This window comes from Aquarana catesbeiana, linkage group LG03, assembly GCF_042186555.1.
Source record: "Aquarana catesbeiana isolate 2022-GZ linkage group LG03, ASM4218655v1, whole genome shotgun sequence".
Classification (NCBI taxonomy): Eukaryota; Metazoa; Chordata; class Amphibia; order Anura; family Ranidae; genus Aquarana; species Aquarana catesbeiana.
Window position 1 is genome coordinate 668226429 of NC_133326.1, and position 24780 is coordinate 668251208.

The following is a 24780-nucleotide window of genomic DNA, read 5'->3' on the forward strand; positions in this document are numbered from 1 at the left end:
TACTCTGGGGAAGTGATCAGGATTTTTTTTCACACATTATAATTGCTTATACCAGTAAATTTAATTGGTATAAGCAACCATTTTTACTGAATGACACTGATTTATTCAGTGTGTTTTGTTGTGATTAGCTGTGATTAGCCAAAGCTAATCACATGGTACAGATGGGCTGTGATTGGTTCTGTCTGTACCATGTGATCACTGTGACCAGTCACAGCTAGCAACACAATTGTATACAGTGGATAGCATGAAAGGAAGCCATCCATTGTTTACAATTGTCATGCGATCTGCTGTGATTGATCACAGTGATCAAATGGTACTGGCAGTGGGCTGGTACAGTGATCAGTCATTGACTGGTACCCAGACGGTGACAGATTGCGCCGCTTCGAGGCCCCAGCGGGCATGAGAGAGGCACGTTTCGGGAGGATTTCTTTTGACGTGGTGTTTGAAGTATCTTGATCTGCTGACTATAAACTACCTGGAATACATATATTGCTATTGTGGTCAAGGATCTGGGTATGCTGTTGCATCCTGTTCAGGTGTGCATGCTGGGTCTGTGATGTCACAAGGGGGTGGTGCCACCAGGTGATGTACCAGGTGGCCCCACCCCTCACCTATTTAAGAACTGTCACATGGCAGCGCAGGCATTCGACTGTTAGCCTTAGTCTTGGGTGAAGCATTTTTTCTCGGGCCCAGCAGTGCAGCGAACGTCGTGATTGATGATGGATCTACGCTAGGGGAACATTGTTTTTTTAGTTTTTTAATAAAGGAATTGTCAAAAACTGCCTCCTGTCTTTATTTATTTTTTTGACACTTTGTTTAGTGCATGAGCAGGGGTACATGTACCCCATACTCATTCACATAGGGGAGGGACCGGGATCTGGGGTTAAAGGGGGCTTCCAGATTCCAATAAGCCCCCTGCCGGCAGACCCCCCACAACCACTGCCCAGGGTTGTTGAGAAGAGGCCCTTATCCCCATCAACATAGGGGCAAGGTTCACCCTCCCATGTTGAGGGCATGTGGCCTGGTATGGTTCGGAGGGTGCTCACTGCATGCTCAGATAAGAGCCAGGCTGTGTACTCAGACAAGGGTCTGGCATGGATTTTGGAGGGGGACCCCATGCTGTTTTTCTTTTTAATTTTGGTTTGGGGTTCCCACAAGGGCTTGGTATGCATGGGGGGATGCCACCCCATTTTTTAAATGTTTTTGTGTTATTGTATGGCTTGCAGCCACAGGTCAATTTCAATGTAATTTTTTTTCTTTACAAATGTCAGTTTTGCTGCAGTTCTATACACAATACAGATGCACCACTTTACAGGCAGACCAAGGGACCCCCCCGGGCACTATATTTAAAGGAATTTTAAAGAAATTTTGTTTCACTTTAATCATCAATAAAATAACTGCACCTTTAAAGACTCCCACAAAATTTGAATTGATACATGTCCCCAGGGCAGGCCTCCATTTATGGCCACTTATGGCCATCCTGTTTATGGCCAATATCTTGCATGCAAGCCTTCAAAATTGCCGCTTTTGATTGTTCAGGTTTGAGTCCCATAGACTTTAATAGGGTTTGTGGTTTGGGACAGAACTTTTGTGATGTTCAAGATTTCTGGCGCGAACCGAACTGGGGGGAGTTCAGCCCAACTCTATTGGAGATTTAGAAAATGGAGACTTAAACAGGCCACAGCCAAATAAGTATAGAACAAAAAGATTAATTGTAGGTAGGAACACGCTAGAATACTGTAATTTATACACTTTCAATAGTAGAGGTAAATGCATTTCGCCAGAATATGGCTTCTTCAGGACCCGATATCATGAGCAAAGATCACTAAATGAAGATGACAACATATTGTTAACACCAGTCATATACATAAGATATGTAGTATATATTGTATACACATAATGATCATCAGTATTCACATGATATATGAATAAAGGAGGAGAAGGTGCCCACATCAAAGTGGTGGATCATAGAGCCCAAAACATTAGTCTCGGGGGCAGGCAAAGGGGCATCAAGGGCAAAACTCTCCCCCGGAAACAGGAGGGCACATGGCGGGGTAGCATAGGCGAATAGAAACCTACAATGACATGTTACAAATACTAGGTATATCAGGGAACCACTAGAGCTTCCATGCCAACACAGGAATGTAGAGAATACTTACTAAAATTACAAGGCAGATATATATGGTCTGTAAATAGAATCCAAACAGGGCAGGAAATGCCACAGTTTGCTCAATGAATAGATACTGTATACTGTATCTGTAAGGAAAAGCAAACACTAGAATCCAAGGGGAACAAAGTACTAACTAGAACCCCACAATGCCACTTATGTAGTATACAAAGATACTTACATTAGCCAAAATAAAAAAGAATGGTCACCGTGCAGTTAGACAAACCAATAAACATCCATAAAGTCCCAAAAGGAACATGCTGGGACAGCAGATCATCTACATAAAAAATATAACGATATATTGGAGATGTACAGTGCATCCAGAAAGTATTCACAAAGCTTCACTTTTTCCACATTTTGTTATGTTACAGCCTTATTCCAAAATGGATTAAGTTCATTATTTTCCTCAAAACTCTACAAACAATACCCCATAATGACAACGTAAAAGGCGTTTGTTTAAAATCTTTAAAGGAAAGAGAAAGGCGCATCTAAGTGCAGTGGTTAAAAGATTTATTACAGGCACAATGGGATTAAAAACACTTACAAGATAGTAGGAGGTCATAGGCATATAATGATTTGTCCTAATGCGGATCGCTGTACTCCTTGTCTGTCTGGGGGAGAGAGCTGTCCTGCAGCTGTCAGAGTCCCTGGTGACGTGGATTAGCAAGGAGCTGAAGATGCGATGAGCGGTCCGGGTTCTGGAACCAAGCTGAAACGCACGTGACCCATGTAACATTAGATGCAGGTGGTGGTCGGTAACACATTTCGGAGTTGAGGTGAGGTCTGACGAAGGAGCCGTGCATGCTCCAAACGAGTTACTGCCTACCACCTTCACCTGATGTTACATCGGCCGCATGCGTTCCAGCTTGGTTCGGGCCACCTCATTACATCTTCCTTGCTAATCCACAACACCAGGGACTCTGACAGCTGAAGGATGGTTCTCTCTCTCCAGCAAACTGATGAGGATTACAGCGATTACAGGATTACAGGACAAATCATTATATGCCTATGACCTCTTACTATCTTGTAGGTGTTTTAATCCCATTTTGTCTGTAATAAATCTTTTAACCACTGCACTTAGAGGTGCCTTTCTCTTTTTATGACCCTTCAGAGCTGCTTCTCCTCTACAAAGCACTGCCTTCAGTGCCATCTCTCCACTGCTACAAAGGATCGGATACCGAGCCTCACCAGAGTGCCCTCTTTTTTGTTTGAAATCTTTGCAACTGTATTAAAAATAAAAAAATGAAAAAAAAAATCACATGTACATAAGTATTCACAGCCTTTGCCATGACACTCAAAATTGAGCTCAGATGCATCCCGTTTCCACTGATCATCTTTGAGATGTTTCTACAACTTGATTGGAGTCCACCTGTGGTAAATTCAGTTGATTGTACATAATTTGGGAAGGCACACACCTTTCTATATAAGGTCCCACAGTTAACAATGCATGTCAGAGCACAAACCAAGCCATGAAGTCCAAGGAGTTGTCTGTAGACCTCCGAGACAGGATTGTATTGAGGCACAGATCTGTTGAAGGGTACAGAAAAAATTCTGCAGCATTAAAGGTCCCAATGAGCACAGTGGCCTCCATCATTTGTAAATAGAAGAAGTTTTGAACACCAGGACTCTTCCTAGAGCGTGCCACCCAGACAAACTGAGCTATCGGGGGAGAAGGGCCTTAGTCAGGGAGGTGATCAAGAACCCAATGATGACTCTGACTGAGCTCCAGTGTTTCTCTGCGAAGAGAGGAGAACCTTCCAGAAGAACAACCAAACAACCATCTCTGCAACACTCCATCAATCAGGCCCCTATGGTAGAGTGGCCAGATGGAAGCCACTCCTCAGTAAAAGGCACATGACAGCCCACCTGGGGTTTGCCAAAAGGCAACTGAAGGACTCTGACCATGAGAAACAAAATTCCCTAGTCTGATGAAACAAAAAAATGAACTCTTTTGCCGCGTACACACGAGCAGACTTTTCGACCAGACTGGTCCGACGGACTATCCGACGGACTTTTGGCGGACTTCCAACGGACTTTTCCAATGAACAGACTTGCCTGCACACGATCACACCAAAGTCCGACGGATTTGTAAGTGATGACGTACGACCGGACTAAAATAAGGAAGTTGATAGCCAGTAGCCAATAGCTGCCCTAGCGTCGGTTTTCGTCGGTCGGACCAGCATACAGACGAGCAGACTTTTCGATAGGAACTGGGTCTGGCAGAGTTCCGGCATAAAGATCTGAAACATGTTCCAAATCTAAAGTGCATCAGATTTTCGACCGAAAAAGTCCGCTGCAGGTCCGATGAAGCCCACACACGGTCGAATTGTCCGCCGGACTCGGTCCGTCGGACCAGTCCGGTCGAAAAGTTTGCTCGTGTGTACGCGGCATTTGGCCTGAATGGCAAGCGTCATTTCTGGAGGAAACCAGGCACCGCTCAACACCTGGCCAATACCATCCCTACAGTGAAGCATGGTGGTGGCAGCATTATGCTGTGGGGATGTTTTTCAACGTCAGGAACTGACAGACTAGTCAGGATCAAGGGAAAGATGAATGCAGCAATGTACAGAGACAGTCTTGATGAAAACCTACTCTAGAGTGCTCTGGACCTCAGACTTGGGCAAAGGTCCATCTTCCAATAGGACAACCACCTTAAGCACACAGCCAAGATAACAAAGGAGTGGCTATGGGACAACTCTGTGAATGATATTGAGTGGCCCAGCTAAAGCCCACTTGAACCAGATTGAACATTTCTGGAGAGATCTGAAAATTTCTGTGCACTGACGCTTCCCATCCAACCTGATGGAGCTTGAGAGGTCCTGCAAAGAAGAATGGGAAAAACTGCCCAAAAATTGATTTGGTGCCAAGATTGTAGCATCATACTCAAAAAGACTTGAAGCTGTAATTGGTGCCAAAGGTGCTTCAACAAAGTAAGGAGCAAAAGCTGTGAATACTTATGTACATGATTTTTACACGTGATTTTTCTCATTTTTTATTTTTAATACATTTGCAAAGATTTCAAACAAACTTCTTTCAAGTTGTCATTATGGGGTATTGTTTGTAGAATTTTGAGGAAAATAATGAATTTAATCCATTTGGAATTAGGCTGTAACATAACAAAATATGGAAAAAGTGAAGCGCTGTGAAAACTTTCCGGATGCTCTGTATTACACCTTTTGAACCACTACACCGACATGTATGGAAACTTTTCATTTTACACTAATGGGTTTTCCAATATGGATACTGTCTGAAGCTTTTGAAAGACATTGGCTAACATGTGGATGTTGAATTGAAATAAGATTTGTGAACTTCAGTTTCCAGTTAGCACTGGATATGGTGCTATATACAATTTTAATATTGTATAATAAACTTTAGGATTTTATGAATTTACTTTGTGGTACCATTTTGTACATGCCCAGAAAAAGATCTGTTGCTCCAAGACTTTTTCTGCATCCTTTCATCTTGGTCTAAAGACTTTAAAATAAGTTTTCTAGAACTGATACATTGTAAATAGATGGCATTTTGAGTTTTATATTGTTTTACTCTCTAGCCTTGCTGTAAAGTTTGCTAGTACAAAGTTTATCAGACTGTGTATTGCTATTACTTTTTACAGGATTTATATAGAGCCAACAGTTTTCACGGTGATTTATGATATAAAGGGAGACATTGCATTTACAATTCAATTCAAGAGAAGTGGGTTAAGGGGATCTGCTCATGAGAGCTTAAAATCTTAAGGGAGGGGCAAGTGATTCAAAAGGGAATAACTGTGCCTGGATGAGTTTGTGGAGAAAGTAAAAGTTCAGTTGTTGCATAGAGGAAAAGATGAGTTTTCAGGGATCACCTGAAGCCCCACAGAGTGATATATGACTGGAAAAGTTTAGGTAGGGCGTTCAGGAGGATGGGAGAAGTCCAGGAATAGTCCTGGTGGCGAGCACAGGGAGAATGTAGCTAGAGAGCAAGAGGGTGTTGGGAGGAGCAAAGAGGAAGGTTTGGTTGATATTTTGAGATGAAGTTGGTGATGTAGCTGTAGAGTTGTGGATGACTATGTGTTACTGTTTTGAATTTTATACAATGAGTGAGCAGAAGACAGTGGAGGGAGTGTCAGAAAGGGGTGTTAAGGAAAGTGAGTCTGGCAGCAGAATTCTTGATAAACTCAAGAATATGGATTGATAGTCTGTGTGGAGGTGGGCCAACAAGGAGGAAGGAAGTTGCAATAGTCAAAATAAAAAGTAAGTGAATAAGTCATTTGGTTGTGTCATTGATTAACCTCTTCCCATCATGGCCTTTTAACTAGATCTTAAGGCTGGTGGTGGAACCAACTAGCCAATCATGTGACCACTGTGATTAGCTGTCAGAGTAATCACATAAATCAGGAACCCATCCCAACGGCGATCTTAATAGACGGGTGCTATTGGTGACAGCTTGGTCACTGTACTGGGAGCATGCATGCAAATGTGCTCTTGGCACAGAAACCTCAGCCGCCATGGACACATAGGTACAGCATGGACAGTTTGGACAATAATTGGATTTGGGGCTGAAAGGACAAAACAGTGTTCAGGGTTACACCTTGCACCCTGACACAAGGGAACGGGATGATAGTTGAGTTATTGATCCTGATGGAAATATTGGGGGAAAGGATGGGGAAGAGGATACATTTTGAACTCAGTTTAGGAAAGATTGAGTTTTAGGAAGTGACATCCTTACTGATATGTCAGTTAGTAAATCAGTGATGTACGAGGAGACTGAATGGGTGGTTTCTGTGTCTTTAACATTATCTCTTTGCTTTACAGATGAAAGACTTTTACAAAAATGTTTGGCCAAAGGCTGTGGAAATCGTTATATTAAAAATTAGGTAAGTAATAGGTAGGTGTAAAACAGTGCCACAATATACAACCTGCAGAAGATGTTAAGCTGGGCATATACAAGGCAACCTGACATTCATTTATTCCCAAATGCAATTCACTTTTTTTTTCTAAAAAGATTTGAATTATTAATTCACTATTGATATATGATTCACCACTTGGTGGTTGAGTTGAAGAAACCTTATATTGAAAAATCCAATGGCTTTCTTTAAGGTGGCTTTCTTTCAGTAAAGTCTTTTTTTAAACTTACCTACAGGTAAGCCTATAATTTTTTTTTTTTTCATTTTGCCATGGAGTTTACCACTTGCTGACTGGCTAACTGTAAATGTACATCATTCCTTTGACGTTAAATACCAGGGTTATGGCAGCAGCTATGCCATAACCCCAATATTTATTTTTTCCTTACGTGACTGGCTTTCCGATAAATGTGATCCCAGTGGCAGATTAACCACTGGATCTCATTTATAGGTGGCGGGGGAGGTACCCCCCTCCCCTCCCACCTCCTCCCGGTCATTTCTGAGTTTTCCAGAGCCGTTGATAAGCCCGGAACTGATCTGATGTGGCCGATGACTAGACAGAAATGCGAGTGAGGGCAAGATAGCCCCCACTCGGCTCTATGCATTTGGAGGACCAGAGCGAGCTCCGACGTCACTTCCAGTTCATGTGCAGATCGACAGGATTTTTTTTCTTAAAGTCAAAATGTCACTCTTTTTTTTGTTTTTAAAGGTAAATGAGAGGTCAGGGGTCTTTTTGACCCCTGAACTCTCAATAAAGAGGACCTGTCATACTTATTTCTATTACAAGGGACATTTACATTCCTTGTAATAGGAATAAAAGTAATAAAAAAAAATTAAAGGGACAGTTTAAAAATAAAAAATAAAAAAGGAAAATAAATAAGGAAAAAAAAAACTTAAGTGCCTTCATCCCTCCGAGCTTGCACGCAGAAGCGAACACATACGCCCCTGCGTATGTAAATGGTGTTCAAACCACATATGTGAGGCATTGCCGCAATTTTTAGCTTGAGAGCAATAATTCTAGTGCAAGACCTCCTCTGTAACTCTAAAGAGGTAACCTGCAAAAAAAAAAAAAAGTGTCGTCTATGGCATGACATGTTAGGTATTTATTTACTCTGTGTAAAACATTTTTCACATAATACCAAAAAATTGGGCTAACTTTACTGTTTTTTTTTTTTGTTTTTTTTAATTCATTAAAGTGTATTTCTTTTCCAAAAAAAAACTGCATTTGAAAGACCACCGCACAAATACAGTGTGACATAAAATATTGCAGGGCCTCTGCTAAAAAAAAAAAAAAAAAAAAAAAAAAAAGAAAAAGTATAATGTTCAGAGTTCCAAGTATATTTCTAGCAAAAAATACAGATTTTTACTTGTAAACAACAAATGTCAGAAAGTGGTTATCCATAACAGACCTAGGGGTTTTGGGGGAGACCCAATGCCGTTTTTAAGAAAAAAATGTTAGCCAACACTAGTTTTGTTTAATTTCTGCTGACAGAGGGGAATCCCACTGACAGCAAATGAGTCATGGTTGTTAAGGACGCAGTGGCCACCTGCGCCTTAACAACCATCCATCAATGCATCTGAATGCATACAAATGCATTCAAAAGTTTTTTTCGAATTCATTCAGATTTGTTACTATGTACGTTTGGAAATTTTGAAATCGAAATCTCCGAAAATGTAATTTTCGTCCAAAAAACAAATCTGAATGCACCGAATTATGTATGTTTAGGAGTAAATCAGGCTCTACTGAGTGGTGGTGACCCATCACTGATCTGTTGCTCCTTCATTGTCCTTTCATTATCTCCTTCAGTGTTCTTTACCAAGCTACACTTCTGCTGCAGAGGCGATTAGGGACTTGGCTGTACCCTCTATAATGGTGCCTTAATCAAAAGACCAGCTGAACAAAGTTAAAAATGCTTTGGAAAGTAAAACTATTTTTATATATGCTCATATAACTTTACTATACTGTCTGTAATTCCCGTACAATATTAGCCAGTTCATCTCTTGAATTTACTTGTTTATTGCTGCTGTTGGTTGTTGTGTTTTGGAACATATTTGCAGTTTAAATTTTTTTTCTTGCAGCAACGGAAGTATTGATGTAGAGCACAATATTCTCTTTCCATCTATTTTCCAAAACATCGATCACGACCTACAAACTTTTGAAGAAAATATGAAGGTTCAACGAAATAAAATAAATTGCACAAATAATCCATCAACAGATGCCAGTAAGTGTGCTCAAAATATGTTTACTAAATTTTCTACTTTTCCTAATGAGGCAGTACACATTATTTTTAAAAAGTGTATTTTTTTTAAGAAAAAAAGATATGGAGCCCTCTCAAAATCCATCCAGACCCTAATTCAGACATGCAGTTTCTCTGGCCTGGATGGACAACAAACGTGTGCTCTCCTTCTAAACCATACCAGGTCACATCGCCTCAGCTCAGAGGGTACCTTGCAAGGGGGCCACCAAAGTCACCCCCCACCTCTCAAAAGACATCTTATCTTTATGTTGACTGGTAGATGTGGAGGTTTGTTTGAGGGGACTTATCAGAACCTAGAAGTCACTTTTAAACTAAAGGCACCCCCATCTGGCCCTCACCCCTACATGAATGATTACAAGGTACCTGGTACCCTTTGTTACTTTTTTACAGAAAAAAAAGTCAAAACAACCCCACCATATAAAAGTCTTTTATTAAGCCCCACAAAAATATTGCTCCAACATGTAAATCCAACAATCACTCATATTGTCCAGCGAAGTAGATCCACCGTCTATCATGATGAGGGACTCTGAATGACAAGATGACCTGCTGTTACTCCAATAGCAAATGACAGTTTCTCAGAACTGCCATAATGTAAACAACAGCCACGGGGACCTGGATGACATAATTGACTAATTATAGTCATGGCGTCATCTGGGATCATTGCTGGCTTGTTTGCGATTTGAAACAAGCCTATGAGAATCTGTGATTTAAGGACGTTAATTATATCACGGTTAAATGACAGATTTGCATCAGATGGAAGTTTGGATTAGTGAACAAACAAAATCGATCTAATTTGTTTGCCCGTTCACAGAACTGCAAACAGGCTGGGTTCAGCTCGAAGTCATGGGCAACCATAACCCAAATCTCATCACTCAGTATAAAACTATGCAGATACAGGTTAGGAACTTCAGTTAATGTGCCTATCAAGCACCAGAAAGGAAAAAAAATATCTTAAGTTATTTTAACTATGGCATGACAGTTGGTGCCAGATGGACTGGACTAATGGGAAGTCTTAACTTTTCTCCTAGATGTTACATAGTTAAAAGGTTACATAGTTAATCTGATCGAAAAAAGGCACAAAACTATCCAGTTCAAGAAAAAAAAAAGAGAACCAACACACTCAAATAGAAAACCTGTCAGAAACCATGAAATCAAGCCGAGACAGAAATACAGTTAAATCACACTAGTTTATTAATAAAAGTAAAAAGAACAAACGTAGTCAAAACATAGCCAAAGTTCAGTAGCCAGAACGGATAGTCAGCCAAGCCAGAAGTCAGGGATCAATGTAGTGGAACAGCAAGCAGGATCGGGAGCCAGAAGGGATGTCAGCAAAGCAAGTCTTGAACAGGATCGCAGGAGATAGTTTCTGTGATGTGACCAAGGCGAAGGCAGAGCTCCTCTGGACTGGACGGTTCAAGTAGGCAGGACTGACGAGCAAGATGTCATCAACAGCTGAGTAACTATGGAGAGATAGGAGCTGGCAATTAGCCGACAGCTGAGCAGCCAGCTCAGAGAAGGAAGAGCTGAGCCCAGCTCTGACAGTACCCCCTCCTCAACGACCCCCCCCCTTTGAGGACCACCAGGCTTGAGGGGAAAATGTCTATGGAAATCACAGAGGAGGACAGGGGCATGTACGTCCGAGGATGAGACCCAAGAGCGTTCCTCCAGACCGTACCCTTTCCAATGCACCAGGTACTGTATGATCCCACGGAACCTACGGGAGTCAACAATGGACTGTACTCCATACTCCTCATGGTTCTCAACCTGTACAGGGTGAGGACGTGGCACCGAGGTGGTAAAGCGTTTGTAGACCAAAGGTTTTAATAAGGAGACATGAAATACATTTGAAATACACACATTAGAAGGAAGGTCTAATGCGTAAGCCAATGGGTTAATCCTGCGAAGAATACGTAAAGGCCCAATAAACCAAGGAGCGAACTTCAGTGAGGGTACACGAAGTCGGAGGTTGCAAGATGACAGCCAGACCCTGTCCCCAACCTGGTAGTAAGGCGCAGGCAGGTGTCTGCAGTCAGCATGGAGTCTGTACCTATCATTAGCATGTCGCAAAGCCTCCGAGACTTGTGCCCAAATGGAACGAAGACCACGGAGATGCTCCTCTATCACAGGAATATTCTGCGGAACAAATGAGTCAGGCAACATGGAAGGTTGGAAACCATAATTCGCCATAAACGGGGACAATTGGGAAGCAGATTTCAAGGCACTGTTATGAGCAAACTCTGCCAATGGTAATAGGTCTGACCAGTTGTTATGATGGTCACAAATATAGCAACGTAGGAATTGCTCCAAGGACTGGTTGGCTTGTTCTGCGGCCCCATTAGACTGTGGGTGATACGCAGAGGAGAAAGTAAGCTTAATTCCCAACTGTGCACAAAAGGCTCGCCAGGACACAAACTGACTACCCCTGTCCAAGACAATCACCTTGGGTAGCCCATGTAAGCAAAAGATCTCCCATGCAAAAATGGAAGCCAGTTCCTTAGAAGTGTACAACTTCTTAAGTGGAATACAATGACACATCTTTAAGAAACCGCTCAACCACCATAAGGATAACTGTGTTGCCCTGGGAGTTGGGTAACTCCACAATGAAATCCAAAGACAGGTGGGTCCAGGGCCTCTCTCCATTGGATATGGGTTGTAGCAGGCACACTGGAAGGTATCATGGAGTCTTACTCTGAGCACACACGGAACAGGCAGCTACGAAGACAGTTACATCAGCACGTACACTAGGCCACCAAAATTGTTGGGCAATAGTCCAAAAGAGTTGATTCCTCCCAGGGTGGCCAGCAGCCTTGGGAGAATGGTAAGTCTAGAGCACGGCAGTACGGAGACTCTCTGGGACAAAGCAGCGGTCACAAGGTTTCTCAGGAGGAGCATGGACCTGAGCAGCAAGAATTTTGTCACCCAAAGGAGAAGTGAGACTAGTGCGAACCGTAGCCAGAATACGATCAGGAGGAATCACAGGAACCAGAACCGACTGCAACTTGGAAGTGGAGGAGAATTGTCGTGACAAGGCGTCAGCCCTTACATTCTTAGTACGAATGAGATAATGTAATTGAAACCTGACAAAAAAAGTGCCCATCGTGCCCTTCTGGGAGAGAGGCGTTTAGCCTCAGACAAGAATGTGAGATTCTTATGGTCAGTAAGAATGAGAACAGGCACAGTGGAGATGTCTCCATTCTTTCAGGGCTAAAATGATCACCAACAGCTCTCTGTCACCAATCTCATAATTGCACTCCGCAGGTGACAATTTCTTGGAAAAGTAGCCTCAAGGATGCATAGCACTCTCAGAGGTAGGACGTTGAGACAGAAGGGCGCCAACACCAGTCTCAGAAGCATCAACCTCAAGGATAAAAGGTAACGTAGGATCAGGATGTGCCAACACAGGAGCAGAAACAAAGGCAGCCTTGAGACTCTCAAAGGATCTGGAGCCAGAAGGGATGTCAGCAAAGCAAGTCTTGAACAGGATCGCAGGAGATAGTTTCTGTGACCAAGGCGAAGGCAGAATTCCTCTGGACTGGACGGCAGGCAGGACTGACGAGCAGCATATCATCAACAGCTGAGTAACTGTGGAGAGATAGGAGCTGGCAATTAGCCGACAGCTGAGCGGCCAGCTCAGAGAAGGAAGGGCTGAGCCCAGCCCTGACAAACCTCAGAAAACCTCTATATACACTACTCAATACCCACAGTTGATCCAGATGAAGGCAAAGTTGAGTTGGACACCCTCCCTAAACATTGAGTTGGGCACTGTGATGGGAGTCACTTTGGATGGGGAGGTGGGGCTTGTGGAACCCAGCTTACCTTAGAGAGCTCAGGAAACTCCTTGTCCAGCTCCCCGGTCCCTGCTATGTGTAAGTCCCCCTATGTCTATTAGGGGCACAGGGTGACTGAGAACCCCAGTTGGGTGTACATTACCAGACTCCCCAGACAACCACACCAGACTCAGCATTTCATGTTACCCCTGTTATCCAGGGTTCTATATGTGTTGTTTGTGTTGAAAGAATGAAGGGACTCTTTCACTTGGGACAGTAATATTTCTGAACAGGTGTTGAGGTGTAGCTTTATTCCATTGTTCTATTGTTTCTGTCTGCCTTGGGCGCAGCCTAATATAGGTTGTACAATGTAAAGTAGTGAGTGTACAGCTTGTATAACAGTGTAAATTTGCTGTCCCCTCAAAATAACTCAACACACAGCCATTAACCACTTCAGCCCCAGAAGGATTTGCCCCCTTAACACACATCCTTTAATGTCTAAACCGCCGGCAACAAAAGTGAGTACACCCCTAAATGAAAATGTTGAAATTGGGTCCAATTATCCATTTTCCCTCCCCGGTGTCATGTGACTCGTTAATGTTACAAGGTCTCATGTGTGAATGGGGAGCAAATGTGGTAAATTTGGTGTTATCGCTCTCACTCTCTCATACTGGTCACTGGAAGTTCAACATGGCACCTCATGGCAAAGAACTCTTTGAGGATCTGAAAAAAAGAGTTATTGCTCTACATAAAGATGGCCTGAGCTATAAGAAAATTGCCAAGACCCTGAAACTGAGCTGCAGCACAGTGGCCAAGACCATATAGCAGTTTAACAGGACATGATCCACTCAGAACAGGCCTCGCCATGGTCGACCAAAGGAGTTGAGCCCAGGTGCTCAGCATCATATCCAGAGGGTTTCTTTGGGAAATAGACGTATGAGTGCTGCCAGAATTGCTGCTGAGGTTGAAGGGGTGGGGCTGAAGAGCCTGTCAGTGCTCTGACCATACGCCGCACACTGCATAAAATTGGTCTGCATGACTGTCATCCCAAAAGGAAGTCTCTTCTAAAGATGATGCACAAGACAGCCTGCAAACAGTTTCCTGAAAACAAGCAGACTAAGGACATGGATTACTAGAACCATGTCCTGTGGTCTGATGAGACCAAGATAAACTTATTTGGTTCGGATGGTGTCAAGTGTGTGTGGCGGCAACCAGGTAAGGTGTACAAAGACAAGTGTGTCTTGCCTATAGTCAAGCATGGTGGTGGGAGTGTCATGGTCTGGGGCTGCATGAGTGCTGCCGGCACTGGGGAGCTACAGTTCATTGAGGGAACCATGAATTCCAACATGTACTGTGACATACTGAAGCAGATCATGATCCCCTCCCTTCGGAGACTGGGCCGCAGGGCAGTATTCCAACATGATAAAAACCCCAAACACACCTCCAAGACGACCACTGCCTTGCTAAAGAAGCTGAGGGTAAAGGCGATGGACTGGCCAAGCATGTCTCCAGACCTAAACCCTATTGAGCATCTGTGGGGCATCCTCAAATGGAATGTGGAGGAGCGTAAGGTCTCTAACATCCACCAGCTCTGTGATGTCATCATGGAGGAGTGGAAGAGCACTCCAGTGACAACCTGTGAAGCTCTTGTAAACTCCACGCCCAAGAGGGTTAAGGCAGTGCTGGAAAATAATGGTGGCCACACAACATATTGACACTTTTGGGCCCAATTTGGACATTTTCACTTAGGGGTGTACTCACTTTTGTTGCCAGAAGTTTAGACATTAATGGCTATGTTGTTTTTTTTTGAGGGGACAGCAAATTTACACTGTTATACAAGCTGTACACTCGGTACTTTACATTGTAGCAAAGTGTAATTTCTTCAGTGTTGTCACATGAAAAGATAAAATAAAATATTTACAAAAATTTGAGGGGTGTACTCACTTTTGTGAGATACTGTATATGCTTATGTGGATTGGATGCTCAAATAGGAGGAGGGGGGGATTTCACCAGCAGCCCCTCCCAAAGATGGTCTACTGTTGGAAAGTTGAATATATGTGTGTGTCATTTTACTGGAAGAGGTAAAGTTTAGCTTGCTCTGTGTCATTATGCAAAGAAGGGGGGATTGTCCCCTGAGTGTATATCTCTTTGTGCCTGTGTTTTGAATAAACAGTCTTATGCTTCTCTTCACCCTACACTGATGTCTCAACAAGTGACTGTGTGGTCTAAGGAATCTTGGATCATGCTGGTTCCAGCATGGAAGCTTATACGGCGGACATACTCCTCTTGAGTACGGGATCCGTCACATTGGTGGCAAGTGGTGGGATTGTGCTTCCTTCCTGTTAACACGTCCAAACCACCACCGGGATCCAAGGTCCAGATAGCAGGAGAGGAGGGGTACAGATACCAGCCGCCATGGAAGAGGAATTTGAAAGGAGGTTGCGAGAGATGCGGATACAGCACAGGGGAGCAGTGTCAATGCAGGTCCTACTGGGATGGTATGATTCTGTCTGCTGGCAACTCTGGAAGAAAGCGCTAGCTCGTGAGCAGCACCACCAGGGAAAAATTCTTCCCTTCATCCGCGTAAGGTACTGATCGCAGTATGAAGTGCGAGTGCTGTTATTGGGGGAACAACCAGGACAGCTGCGTTCAGCATGGAGTTCTGGCACAGGAAGTGAAGAGAAGTCTTCCCAGTGAGACATTGACAGTAAAAGGGAAAAATTACAATAGTTTTAAACACTCTTTCCCCTATCCAAAACTAAAAAGAAGTTTGGGCTCTAGATATACCTTAAAGAGTAACTCCATTTTGAAAAACAACCCCCTCTGGGTGATCAATGTACATTACAAGGATTTAAAAAAAACTTAGTGGCAGATTCCTACCTTCTTTTACTGACAAAGTGAAAAGTCATAGGGTGGTTTGGGAGCTTTGGCACCTACAGGGGGATTCCCTTTGATAGACCCGTTACCTCTGATTTCTCTAGCCCCTTAGTCAGAGCCCGCTGTCCTTGGGAGTGGAGAGCCTGGAACTTACCTTTTCTCTGTCTCTTTTCTTTGGTTCTTGTTGTTTTTATCTCCTTCTATTTTTGGTGAGATGCCTGACAGGGCCTTCTGAAAATAGATGCTCCTGATTTAAAAGCGAAAATGTATGTCTTGCAGTAACAGTTTGCTGTTTTTTTGTATGCATCTTTCTTTTATGTAAAATGGAAAAATTAATAAAATTGTTCATTATAAAAAAAAGAAAAAACTGTTAATTTCACCGTGTCCTATGCAAACTGATTCTAAATACAGTAGGATAATCTGGTTCATTTTAATCACCTGTCTCTCAGTGCACTCTCAGTGTTCTGATGAGAAAATCTGCAGTCTCTGCAGCCCTTTAGAAGTATTTAACTCTTGGGGAGTAACTCACCAAAGTTTAACCTCTTGCCAACTGCCCCACGTACATTTACCGCAGGTTGGTGACTCCTCTGCACAAAATCACATACAGGTACGTGATTTTGTACTTTGCAGCGACCCGCTCCCACTGTGATTGGACACAGCAGGAGCCAATCAGCAGATCTGGCGGACCCGATGTCTGCCTTGACCCGCTGATCGTTCCTGACAGAGGCAGAATGGCGGGCCTGTGTTTTCCCACAGTTAAAGCACATCCCCAAAACACTTAGAAAGCACTCCCTAGGAACACATTGATCACCCCTGATGTTAACCCCTTTCCTGCCAGTATCATTAGTACAGTGACAGTGTATATTTTTTAGCAATGATCACTATGCTAGTGTCACTTGCCCCTGAAAAGTATTGAAAGTGTCACTTAGTGTCCGATTTGTCTGCCGCAATGTCACAATCCCAGTATAAGTCGCTGGTCGCTGCCATTACTAGTAAAAAAAATAAATAAACAAAAATTCCATAAACATATCCCATAGTTTGTAGACACTATAACTTTTGTGCAAACCAATCAATATACACTTGTATAAAAATAGCAAAGAAATTGGAGTGCTGTGCGATAATAGCCTTAATGATTTTTTTATTTATATTTTTATTTATAATCAATATACACTTGTTGGGTATTTTTTACCAAAAACATGTAGCAGAGTACACATTGCACTAAATTTTATGAGGAAATTAGAATGTTGTCCTTTTTTTATTGGCTGTGTTTTATTGCAGAAAGTAAAAAATATTGTTTTGTGTTTTTTTTTTTCAAAATTGTCTGTCTTTTTTGTCAATAGTGCAAAGAATAAAAACCTCAGAGGTGATCAAATGCTACCAAAAGAAAGCTCTATGTGGGAAAAAAGGATATTAATTTTATTTGGGTACAGTGTCGCACGACCACGCAATTGTCAGTTAAAGTAACGCAGTGCTGTATCGCAAAAAATGACCTGATCATGAAGGGGGGTAAACCTTCTGGAGGGCAAGTGGTTAAAGTAATTGTAAACAAGCTAATATTGTGACATCTGCACTAATGGTAATTAGCAACAAACTCAGGGCAGCTGCATTCTCTCAATGTAAATGCATTGATTTGTAAGAGACAAATGGTATAAAGTGCGCTACTCTTTTTTTTACATCTACGTGTGATGGACAAATCCAAAAACAACAATGAATAATAAAGGTATTAACCACTTGCCTACTGGGCACTTTTACCCCCTGCCCAGGCCAATTTTCAGCTTTCCGTGCTGTCACATTTTGAATGACAATTGCATGGTCATGCAACACTGTACCCATATGAAATTTTACCTTTTTTTTTCAGACAGTTAGAGCTTTCTTTTTGTGGTATTTAATCACTGCTGAGTTTTTTCTTTTTTTCTAAAAATGAAAAAAGACCGAAAGGTTTGGAAAAAAAAGAAAAAACTTTTTTTTTCTTCGTTTTTTGTCAGTACATTTTGTAAATAAGTCATTTTCGATGTTATGTGTGCTGATGAGACAGCACTGATGGGCACTGATTAGGTGGCACTGATGAGGAGGCACTAGTATTCCACACTGATGGGCACTGATAGGTGGCATTGATATGCAGCACTGATGAGCACTGTTAGGCGGCACTGATGTGCACTGATAGGTGTCACTGGTGAGCAATGATAGGCGGCATGGATAGTCGGCCATGATGGGCATGGATAAACGGCACTGATGGGCGGCACTGATAGGCAGCACTGATGAGCAGGTACTGATGGGCACTGAAAAGCAGCACTGATTGATGTCACTAATGGGCACTGATTGGTGTCACTGATGGGCACTGCTGGGGCTGTACTGTAATCAGGGCACTGATGATCAGTGCCCTGATTATCTGTACATGTCTATCCTGCGAGGAGATGCCACTGATTGGCTCTCCACACCTCCCACTCTGTCAGTGTAAGCCAAGAAGAGCTGATAAATGGCACTCCCTGGTTTACATGTGACCGGCTGTGATTGAACAAAGCTGATCACATGGGTAAAGAGCCATGTCATTGGTTCTTTACCGAGATCGGGATTACGCCGTGTTCTAGGAACACGGCGCTGGAGCGCAGGCGCGCAAGAGCATCATCATATGATATCATCCCAGAACGACGGCGGGCGGGAAGTGGTTAAATAAATAAAAATGTTTGATACAAATATCATTCAAGTAAAATGTGCCAAAAAGTGCCAGTGCCTGAATTAAAGTGTAATCTGTGACTCCATGAAAATAGTATTTATTAAACAAGAAAATCCATTGTGATAAGCAAGTGCAAAGTTTTCATCAAAAACATTGATTGGTGTATAGATCAATCACATCCTCTAATAATCAATGCCAGTGCTCTTAAAGAGACAGTGCAATGCTTTTCTACTTCAGTTCACTCCATGTGCGCTGTGCCTCAACCCCCAATAGGTCCAGATGTAGTTGACCTCTTATGGCTTATGCCAAAAGGGATCAAAAGAAAGCTTTCCACAGCTCCGCTGTGCCAGGCTAGGTGTCCTTAGTGCTCTTTTCTTTTACACAGACCAGTTTGGAGCTCAACATGTGTATAAAACAGAGAGGCATATCATTGCGCAAAAACATCTTTATTAAAATGCATCAACACATAATAAAATGCTACTCACATTGTTAGGTGCCTCCCCAAGACCCAGGGATCATCTGCCTGTAATTATTATAACTGCCACTGGCCGCCAATTTGTAGGCGGAAGCCAATGCTATCTGTGTATGAACTCGGAGAGCTGAGAGAACCGCTCACCCCTACTAAAAAATAAAAGGCAAAACATTTGTGTATAGCATAGGCGTGCGCACAGGGTGTGCCAGGTGTGCCTGGGCACACCCTAATCACCCTGTGCTGGGCAGATTTCTCCTGCTGCTTGGCTGCAGAGAAAGGGACTGAGGAATGTCTGTCCTTAGTCCCTTTCTCTGTCTCAAAAGTGAGACATCAGGGGTCTGTTTAGACCCATGATATTTCACCAAAGCCCCCCAATGGGGCTCCTAAAAAAAATTGTAAAAAAAAGTAATTAAAAAATTGTCAATTTTTTTTTGTAAAAAATAATAACATTTAAAAAAAGTAATAATAAAAGAATATATAAAAAATAAACTACCGACACCAACCTCTGCCCTACTGCCACTGTCCATTGCCCTACTGCCCTATATATACAGTATATGCACACATATAAGCTTTGGGGTGCACACCCTAATGCAATAGGCTGCGCACACCTATGGTGTATAGATATATAAAAAAAAAAAAAACGTTATACAGTGCATCTGGAAATTATTCACAGCGCTTCAGTCTTTCCACATTTTGTTACATTACAGCCTTATTCCAAAATGGATTAAATTAATTATTTGCCTCAAAATTCTACAAACAATACCCCATAATGACAACATGAAAAAGTTTGTTTGAAATCTTTGCAAGTGTATTAAAAATAAAGAACTAAACAAATAGCATGTACATAAGTATTCACAGCCTTTGCTCAATACTTTCTTGAAGCTTTTTTGGCACCAATTACAGCCTCAAGTCTTTTTGAGTATGATGCTACAAGCTTGGCACACCTATTTTTGGGCAGTTTCTCCCATTCTTCTCTGCAGGACCTCTCAAGCTCCATCAGGTTGGATGGGGAGCGTTGGTGCACAGCCATTTTCAGATTTTTCCAGAGATGTTCAAGCGGGTTCAAGTCTGGGCTCTGGCTGGGCCATTCAAGGATTAGGGTCATTGTCCTGTTGGAAGATGAACCTTCACCCCAGTCTGAGGTCCAGACCACTCTGGAGCAGGTTTTCATCAAGGATCTCTCTGTACATTGCTGCATTCATATTTCCATCAATTGACTAGTCTCCCAGTCCCTGCCACTGAAAAACATCCTCAGAGCATGATGCTGCCACCCCCATGCTTCACTGTAGGGATGGTATTGGCCAGGTGATGAGCGGTGCCTGATTTCCTCCAGATATGACACTTACCATTCACGCCAAAGAGTTCAATTTTTGTTTCATCATACCAGAGAATTTAGTTTCTCATGGTCTAAGAGTCCTTTAGGTGCCTTTTGGCAAACTCCTAGCAGGCTGTCATGTGCCTTTTACTGAGGAATGGCTTCCGTCTGGCCACTCTACCATACAAGCCTGATTGGTGGAGTGCTGCAGAGGTGGTTGTCCTTCTGGAAGGTTCTGCTCTCTCCACCGGGAAATGCTGAAGCTCTGTCAGAGTGACCATCAGGTTCTTGGTCACCTCCCTGACTAAAGGCCCTTCTTCCCCGATCACTCAGTTTAGCCAGGCGGCCCGCTCTGGGAAGAGTCCTGGTGGTTCCAAACTTCTTCCATTTATGGATGACAGAAGCCACTGTGCTCATTGGGACCTTCAATGCTGCAGAATTGTTTCTTTACCCTTCCCCGGATCTTTGACTTGGAACAATTCTCTCTCGGAGGTCTACGGACATTTCCTTGGACTTCATGGCTTGGTTTGTGCTCTGTCATGTACCGTTAACTGTGGGACCTTATATAGACAGGTGGTGTGTGCCTTTCCAAATCATGTCCAATCAACTGAATTTGCCACCTGTGGACTCCAAGTTGTAGAAACATCTCAAGGATGATTAGTGGAAACAGGATGCACCTGAGCTCAATTTTGAGTGTCATGGCAAAGGCTGTGAGAACTTATGTACATGTGTCTTTTTCATTTGTTATTTTTAGTAAATTTGCAAAGATTCCAAACAAGCTTCTTTCATGTTGTGACCCAATGTGTCCAATCACAGCTGATCCCATGTAAACAAATGTTGGTTATCAGCATTTCCTTTCCTAAGCGCTGTCATTGTGTGAGGAAAGGAAAACCGATAACGGGCTTTCCTGTGACAGCACACATTTACACTGATAATCAGGGCACTGATCATCATTATCAGTGCAGCCCCATCAGTGCGAATCAGTCCCCATCAGTACAGCATATCAAAGCCCATCAGTGCAGCATATAAGTGCCCATCAGTGCAGCATATCAGCACCCATTAGTGCTACCTGTCAGTGCCCATCAGTGCTGCCTTGTCTGTTCAGCCCCATCAATGCCCATCAGTGCAGGTTATCAGTGTCCATCAGTGCAGACTCATCAGTGCCCCTCAGTGCAGCTTATCAGTGATCATTAGTGGCCATCAGTGCAGCCACATCACTGCCCATCAGTGCAGCCTCATCGGTGCCCTTCAATGCAGCCTATCGGTGCAGCCTCATCACTGTACATCAGTGAAGAAGAAAAATTGTTATAACAAAAAAAGGTTGGGTTTTTTTTTTCAAAATGTTCAGTCTTTTTCTTGTTTATTTATGAAAAAATGGAAAACCCAGTGGTTATTAAATATCGCCCAATAATATTTTAATAACATTAAATTATAGCGTGACTTGTATAACAATTGTATACAATATATATATATATATATATATATATATATATATATATATATATATATATATATATATATATATATATATATATATATATATATATATATATATATATATAATCTACAGTATCTCACAAAAGTGTGTACACCCCTCACATTTTGTAAATATTTTATTACATCTTTTCATGTGGCAACACTGAAGAAATTACACTTTGCTACAAAGTAGTGAGTGTACAGCTTGTATAACAGTGTAAATTTGCTGTCCCCTCAAAAAAAACTCAACACACAGCCATTAATGTCTAAACCACTGACAACAAAAGTGAGTATACCCGTAAGTGCAAATGTCCAAATTGGGCCCAAAGTGTCAATATTTTGTGTGGCCACCATGATTTTTCAGCACTGCCTTAACTTGGGCATGGAGTTCACCAGAGATTCACAGGTTTCCACTGGAGTCCTTTTCCACTCCTCCATGACAACATCACGGAGCTGGTTGATGTTAGAGACCTTGCGCTACGCTACCTTCCGTTTGAGGATGCCCTACAGATGCTCAATAGGGTTTAGGTCTGGAAACATGCTTGGCCAGTCCATCACCATAACCCTCAGCTTCTTTAGCAAGGCAGGGGTCATTATCATGTTGGAATACTGCCCTGCAGCCCAGTCTCCGAAGGGAGGGGATCATGCTTTGCTTCAGTATGTCCACAGTACATGTTGGCATTCATGGTTCCCTCAATGAACTGTAGCTCCCCAGTGCTGGCAGCACTCATGTAGCCCCAGACCATGACACTCCCACCATCATGCTTGACTGTAGGCAAGACACACTTGTCTTTGTACTTCTCACCTGGTTGCCTCCACACACACTTGACATCTGAACCAAATAAGTTTATCTTGGTCTCATCAGACCACAGGACATGGTTCCAGTAATCCATGTCCTTAGCCTGCTTGTCTTCAGAAAACTGTTTGCATGCTTTCTTAAGCATCATCTTTAGAAGAAGCTTCCTTCTGTGACGACAGCCATGCAGACCAATGTGATGCAGTGTGCGGCGTATGGTCTAAGTACTGACAGGCTGACCCCCTACCCCTGCAACCGTGCACACAACTTCTTTGGTCGACCATGGCGAGGCCTGTTCTGAGTGGAACCTGTCCTGTTAAACCGCTGTATGGTCTTGACCACCGTGCTGCAGCTCAGTGGCAGGGTCTTGGCAATCTTCTTATAGCCTAGGCCATCTTTATGTAGAGCAACAATTATTTTTTTCAGATCCTCGGAGAGTTCTTTGCCATTAGGTGCCATGTTGAACTTCCAGTGACCAGTATGAGAGAGAGAGAGCGATAACACCAAATTTAACACACCTGCTCCCCATTCACACCTGAGACCTTGTAACACTTATGAGTCACATGACACAGTGGAGGGAAAATGGCTAATTGGGCCCAATTTGAACATTTTCACTTAGGGGTGTACTCACTTTTGTTTCTAGCGGTTTAGAGATTAATGGATGTGTGTTGAGTTATTTTGAGGGGACAGCAAATTTACACTGTTATACAAGATGCACACTCACTATTTTACATTGTAGCAAAGTGTAATTTCTTCAGTGTTGTCACATAAAAGGTGATAGTAAAATATTTACAAAAATGTGAGGGGTGTACTTACTTTTGTGAGATAATGTGTGTGTGTGTGTGTATATATATATATATATATATATATATAGATATATATATTACATTTTTTTGTTTGTTTGTTTTTTTTTTTTTGCAAAAATATAGTTTCTCTTTAGATACAAGTGACAAGACCCATAGTTACTTAACATGATAATAAAAGAGACCCGTGATAATATAGTGGCTGCCATTAGTTATTTGTTTCTGAAAATATTACCATAATATAAACCATTTTTATATACTGTAACACTGTAACCATTTTATTTTTCAGATGCGTTTTGCTTCAATTTAACACATGTTAACGTTACAACAGACTTTGATCCAACAGGTATTTTCTCTCTCTCTTTTACATAGTAATAAACAGACTGGTGAAACCTGTAAAGGTATCATCAAAGTAATATATTTTAAAGGGCCAGTCTACTCTAAAATAATTTTTAGTGGTACGAGCATCTTTGTAGACAGAGTCACCCCCTGAAAGGGTCAGTCCTCCCTAAAATAATATTTAGTGGTATAAGGAGCCTTGTAGACTCAAGCCTTGTACACACGCTTAGATTTTCAGACGATCAAACGTCCGTTTTTTGTTGCATGCTAGTCTCATGTCGAAAGAGAAGAGGTTACTCCCAATACGAAAATTTTAGTGCGACAGAATACAATGTCAGAAGTGTAATGTGTTGAATAGTTTTGTATGTATTCTTTAGTTTCTGACCATGCGTAGTCTTGCGCTTACGTTTTTTTTCTGTATGAAAACCGTACTAATGAAACAAAAATCGGACTTTCACATCCGACAAAAAATTTATAGTCTGCACATCCAGCTTTTGTCTGATGAAAAAGCAAAATCCCCAGATTTACCAAAACCATATAATATGAGGTCAAACCTTAATGCCGCGCACAGACGATTGGAATTTCTGACAACAAATGTTCGATGTGAGCTTGTTGTCGGAAATTCCGACCGTGTGTATGCTCCATCCGACATTTTGAGAGCTGGTTCTCAAATTTTCCGACAAAAAAACTTGTCGGAAATTCTGATCGTGTGTCCACAATTCCAACTCACAAAAGACCACACATGCTCGGAATCAAGCAGAAGAGCTGCACTGGCTATTGAACTTAATTTTTCTCGGCTTGTCGCACATGTTGTACATCACCGCGTTCTTGGCGATCGGAATTTCTGACAACATTTATGCGACTGCGTGTATGCAAGACAAGTTCGAGCAACATCGGTTGGAAAAAAATCCACGGTTTGGTTGTTGGAATGTCCGGTCGTCTGTACGTGGCATAAGA

General features: G+C 42.3%; 1 protein-coding gene across 2 annotated transcripts in view; it reads left to right on the top strand.

Moving 5' to 3' along the window:
- Positions 1–24780, top strand: part of LOC141133461 (uncharacterized) — a 164106-nt gene that overhangs the window by 124213 nt on the left and 15113 nt on the right. For both annotated transcript variants that reach the window (XM_073622848.1, XM_073622849.1), the window contains exons 19-21: positions 6958–7019; positions 9126–9268; positions 23774–23830. In XM_073622848.1, coding sequence (XP_073478949.1) covers positions 6958–7019; positions 9126–9268; positions 23774–23830 — 262 coding nt within the window. The remainder of the gene's footprint in view (positions 1–6957; positions 7020–9125; positions 9269–23773; positions 23831–24780) is intronic.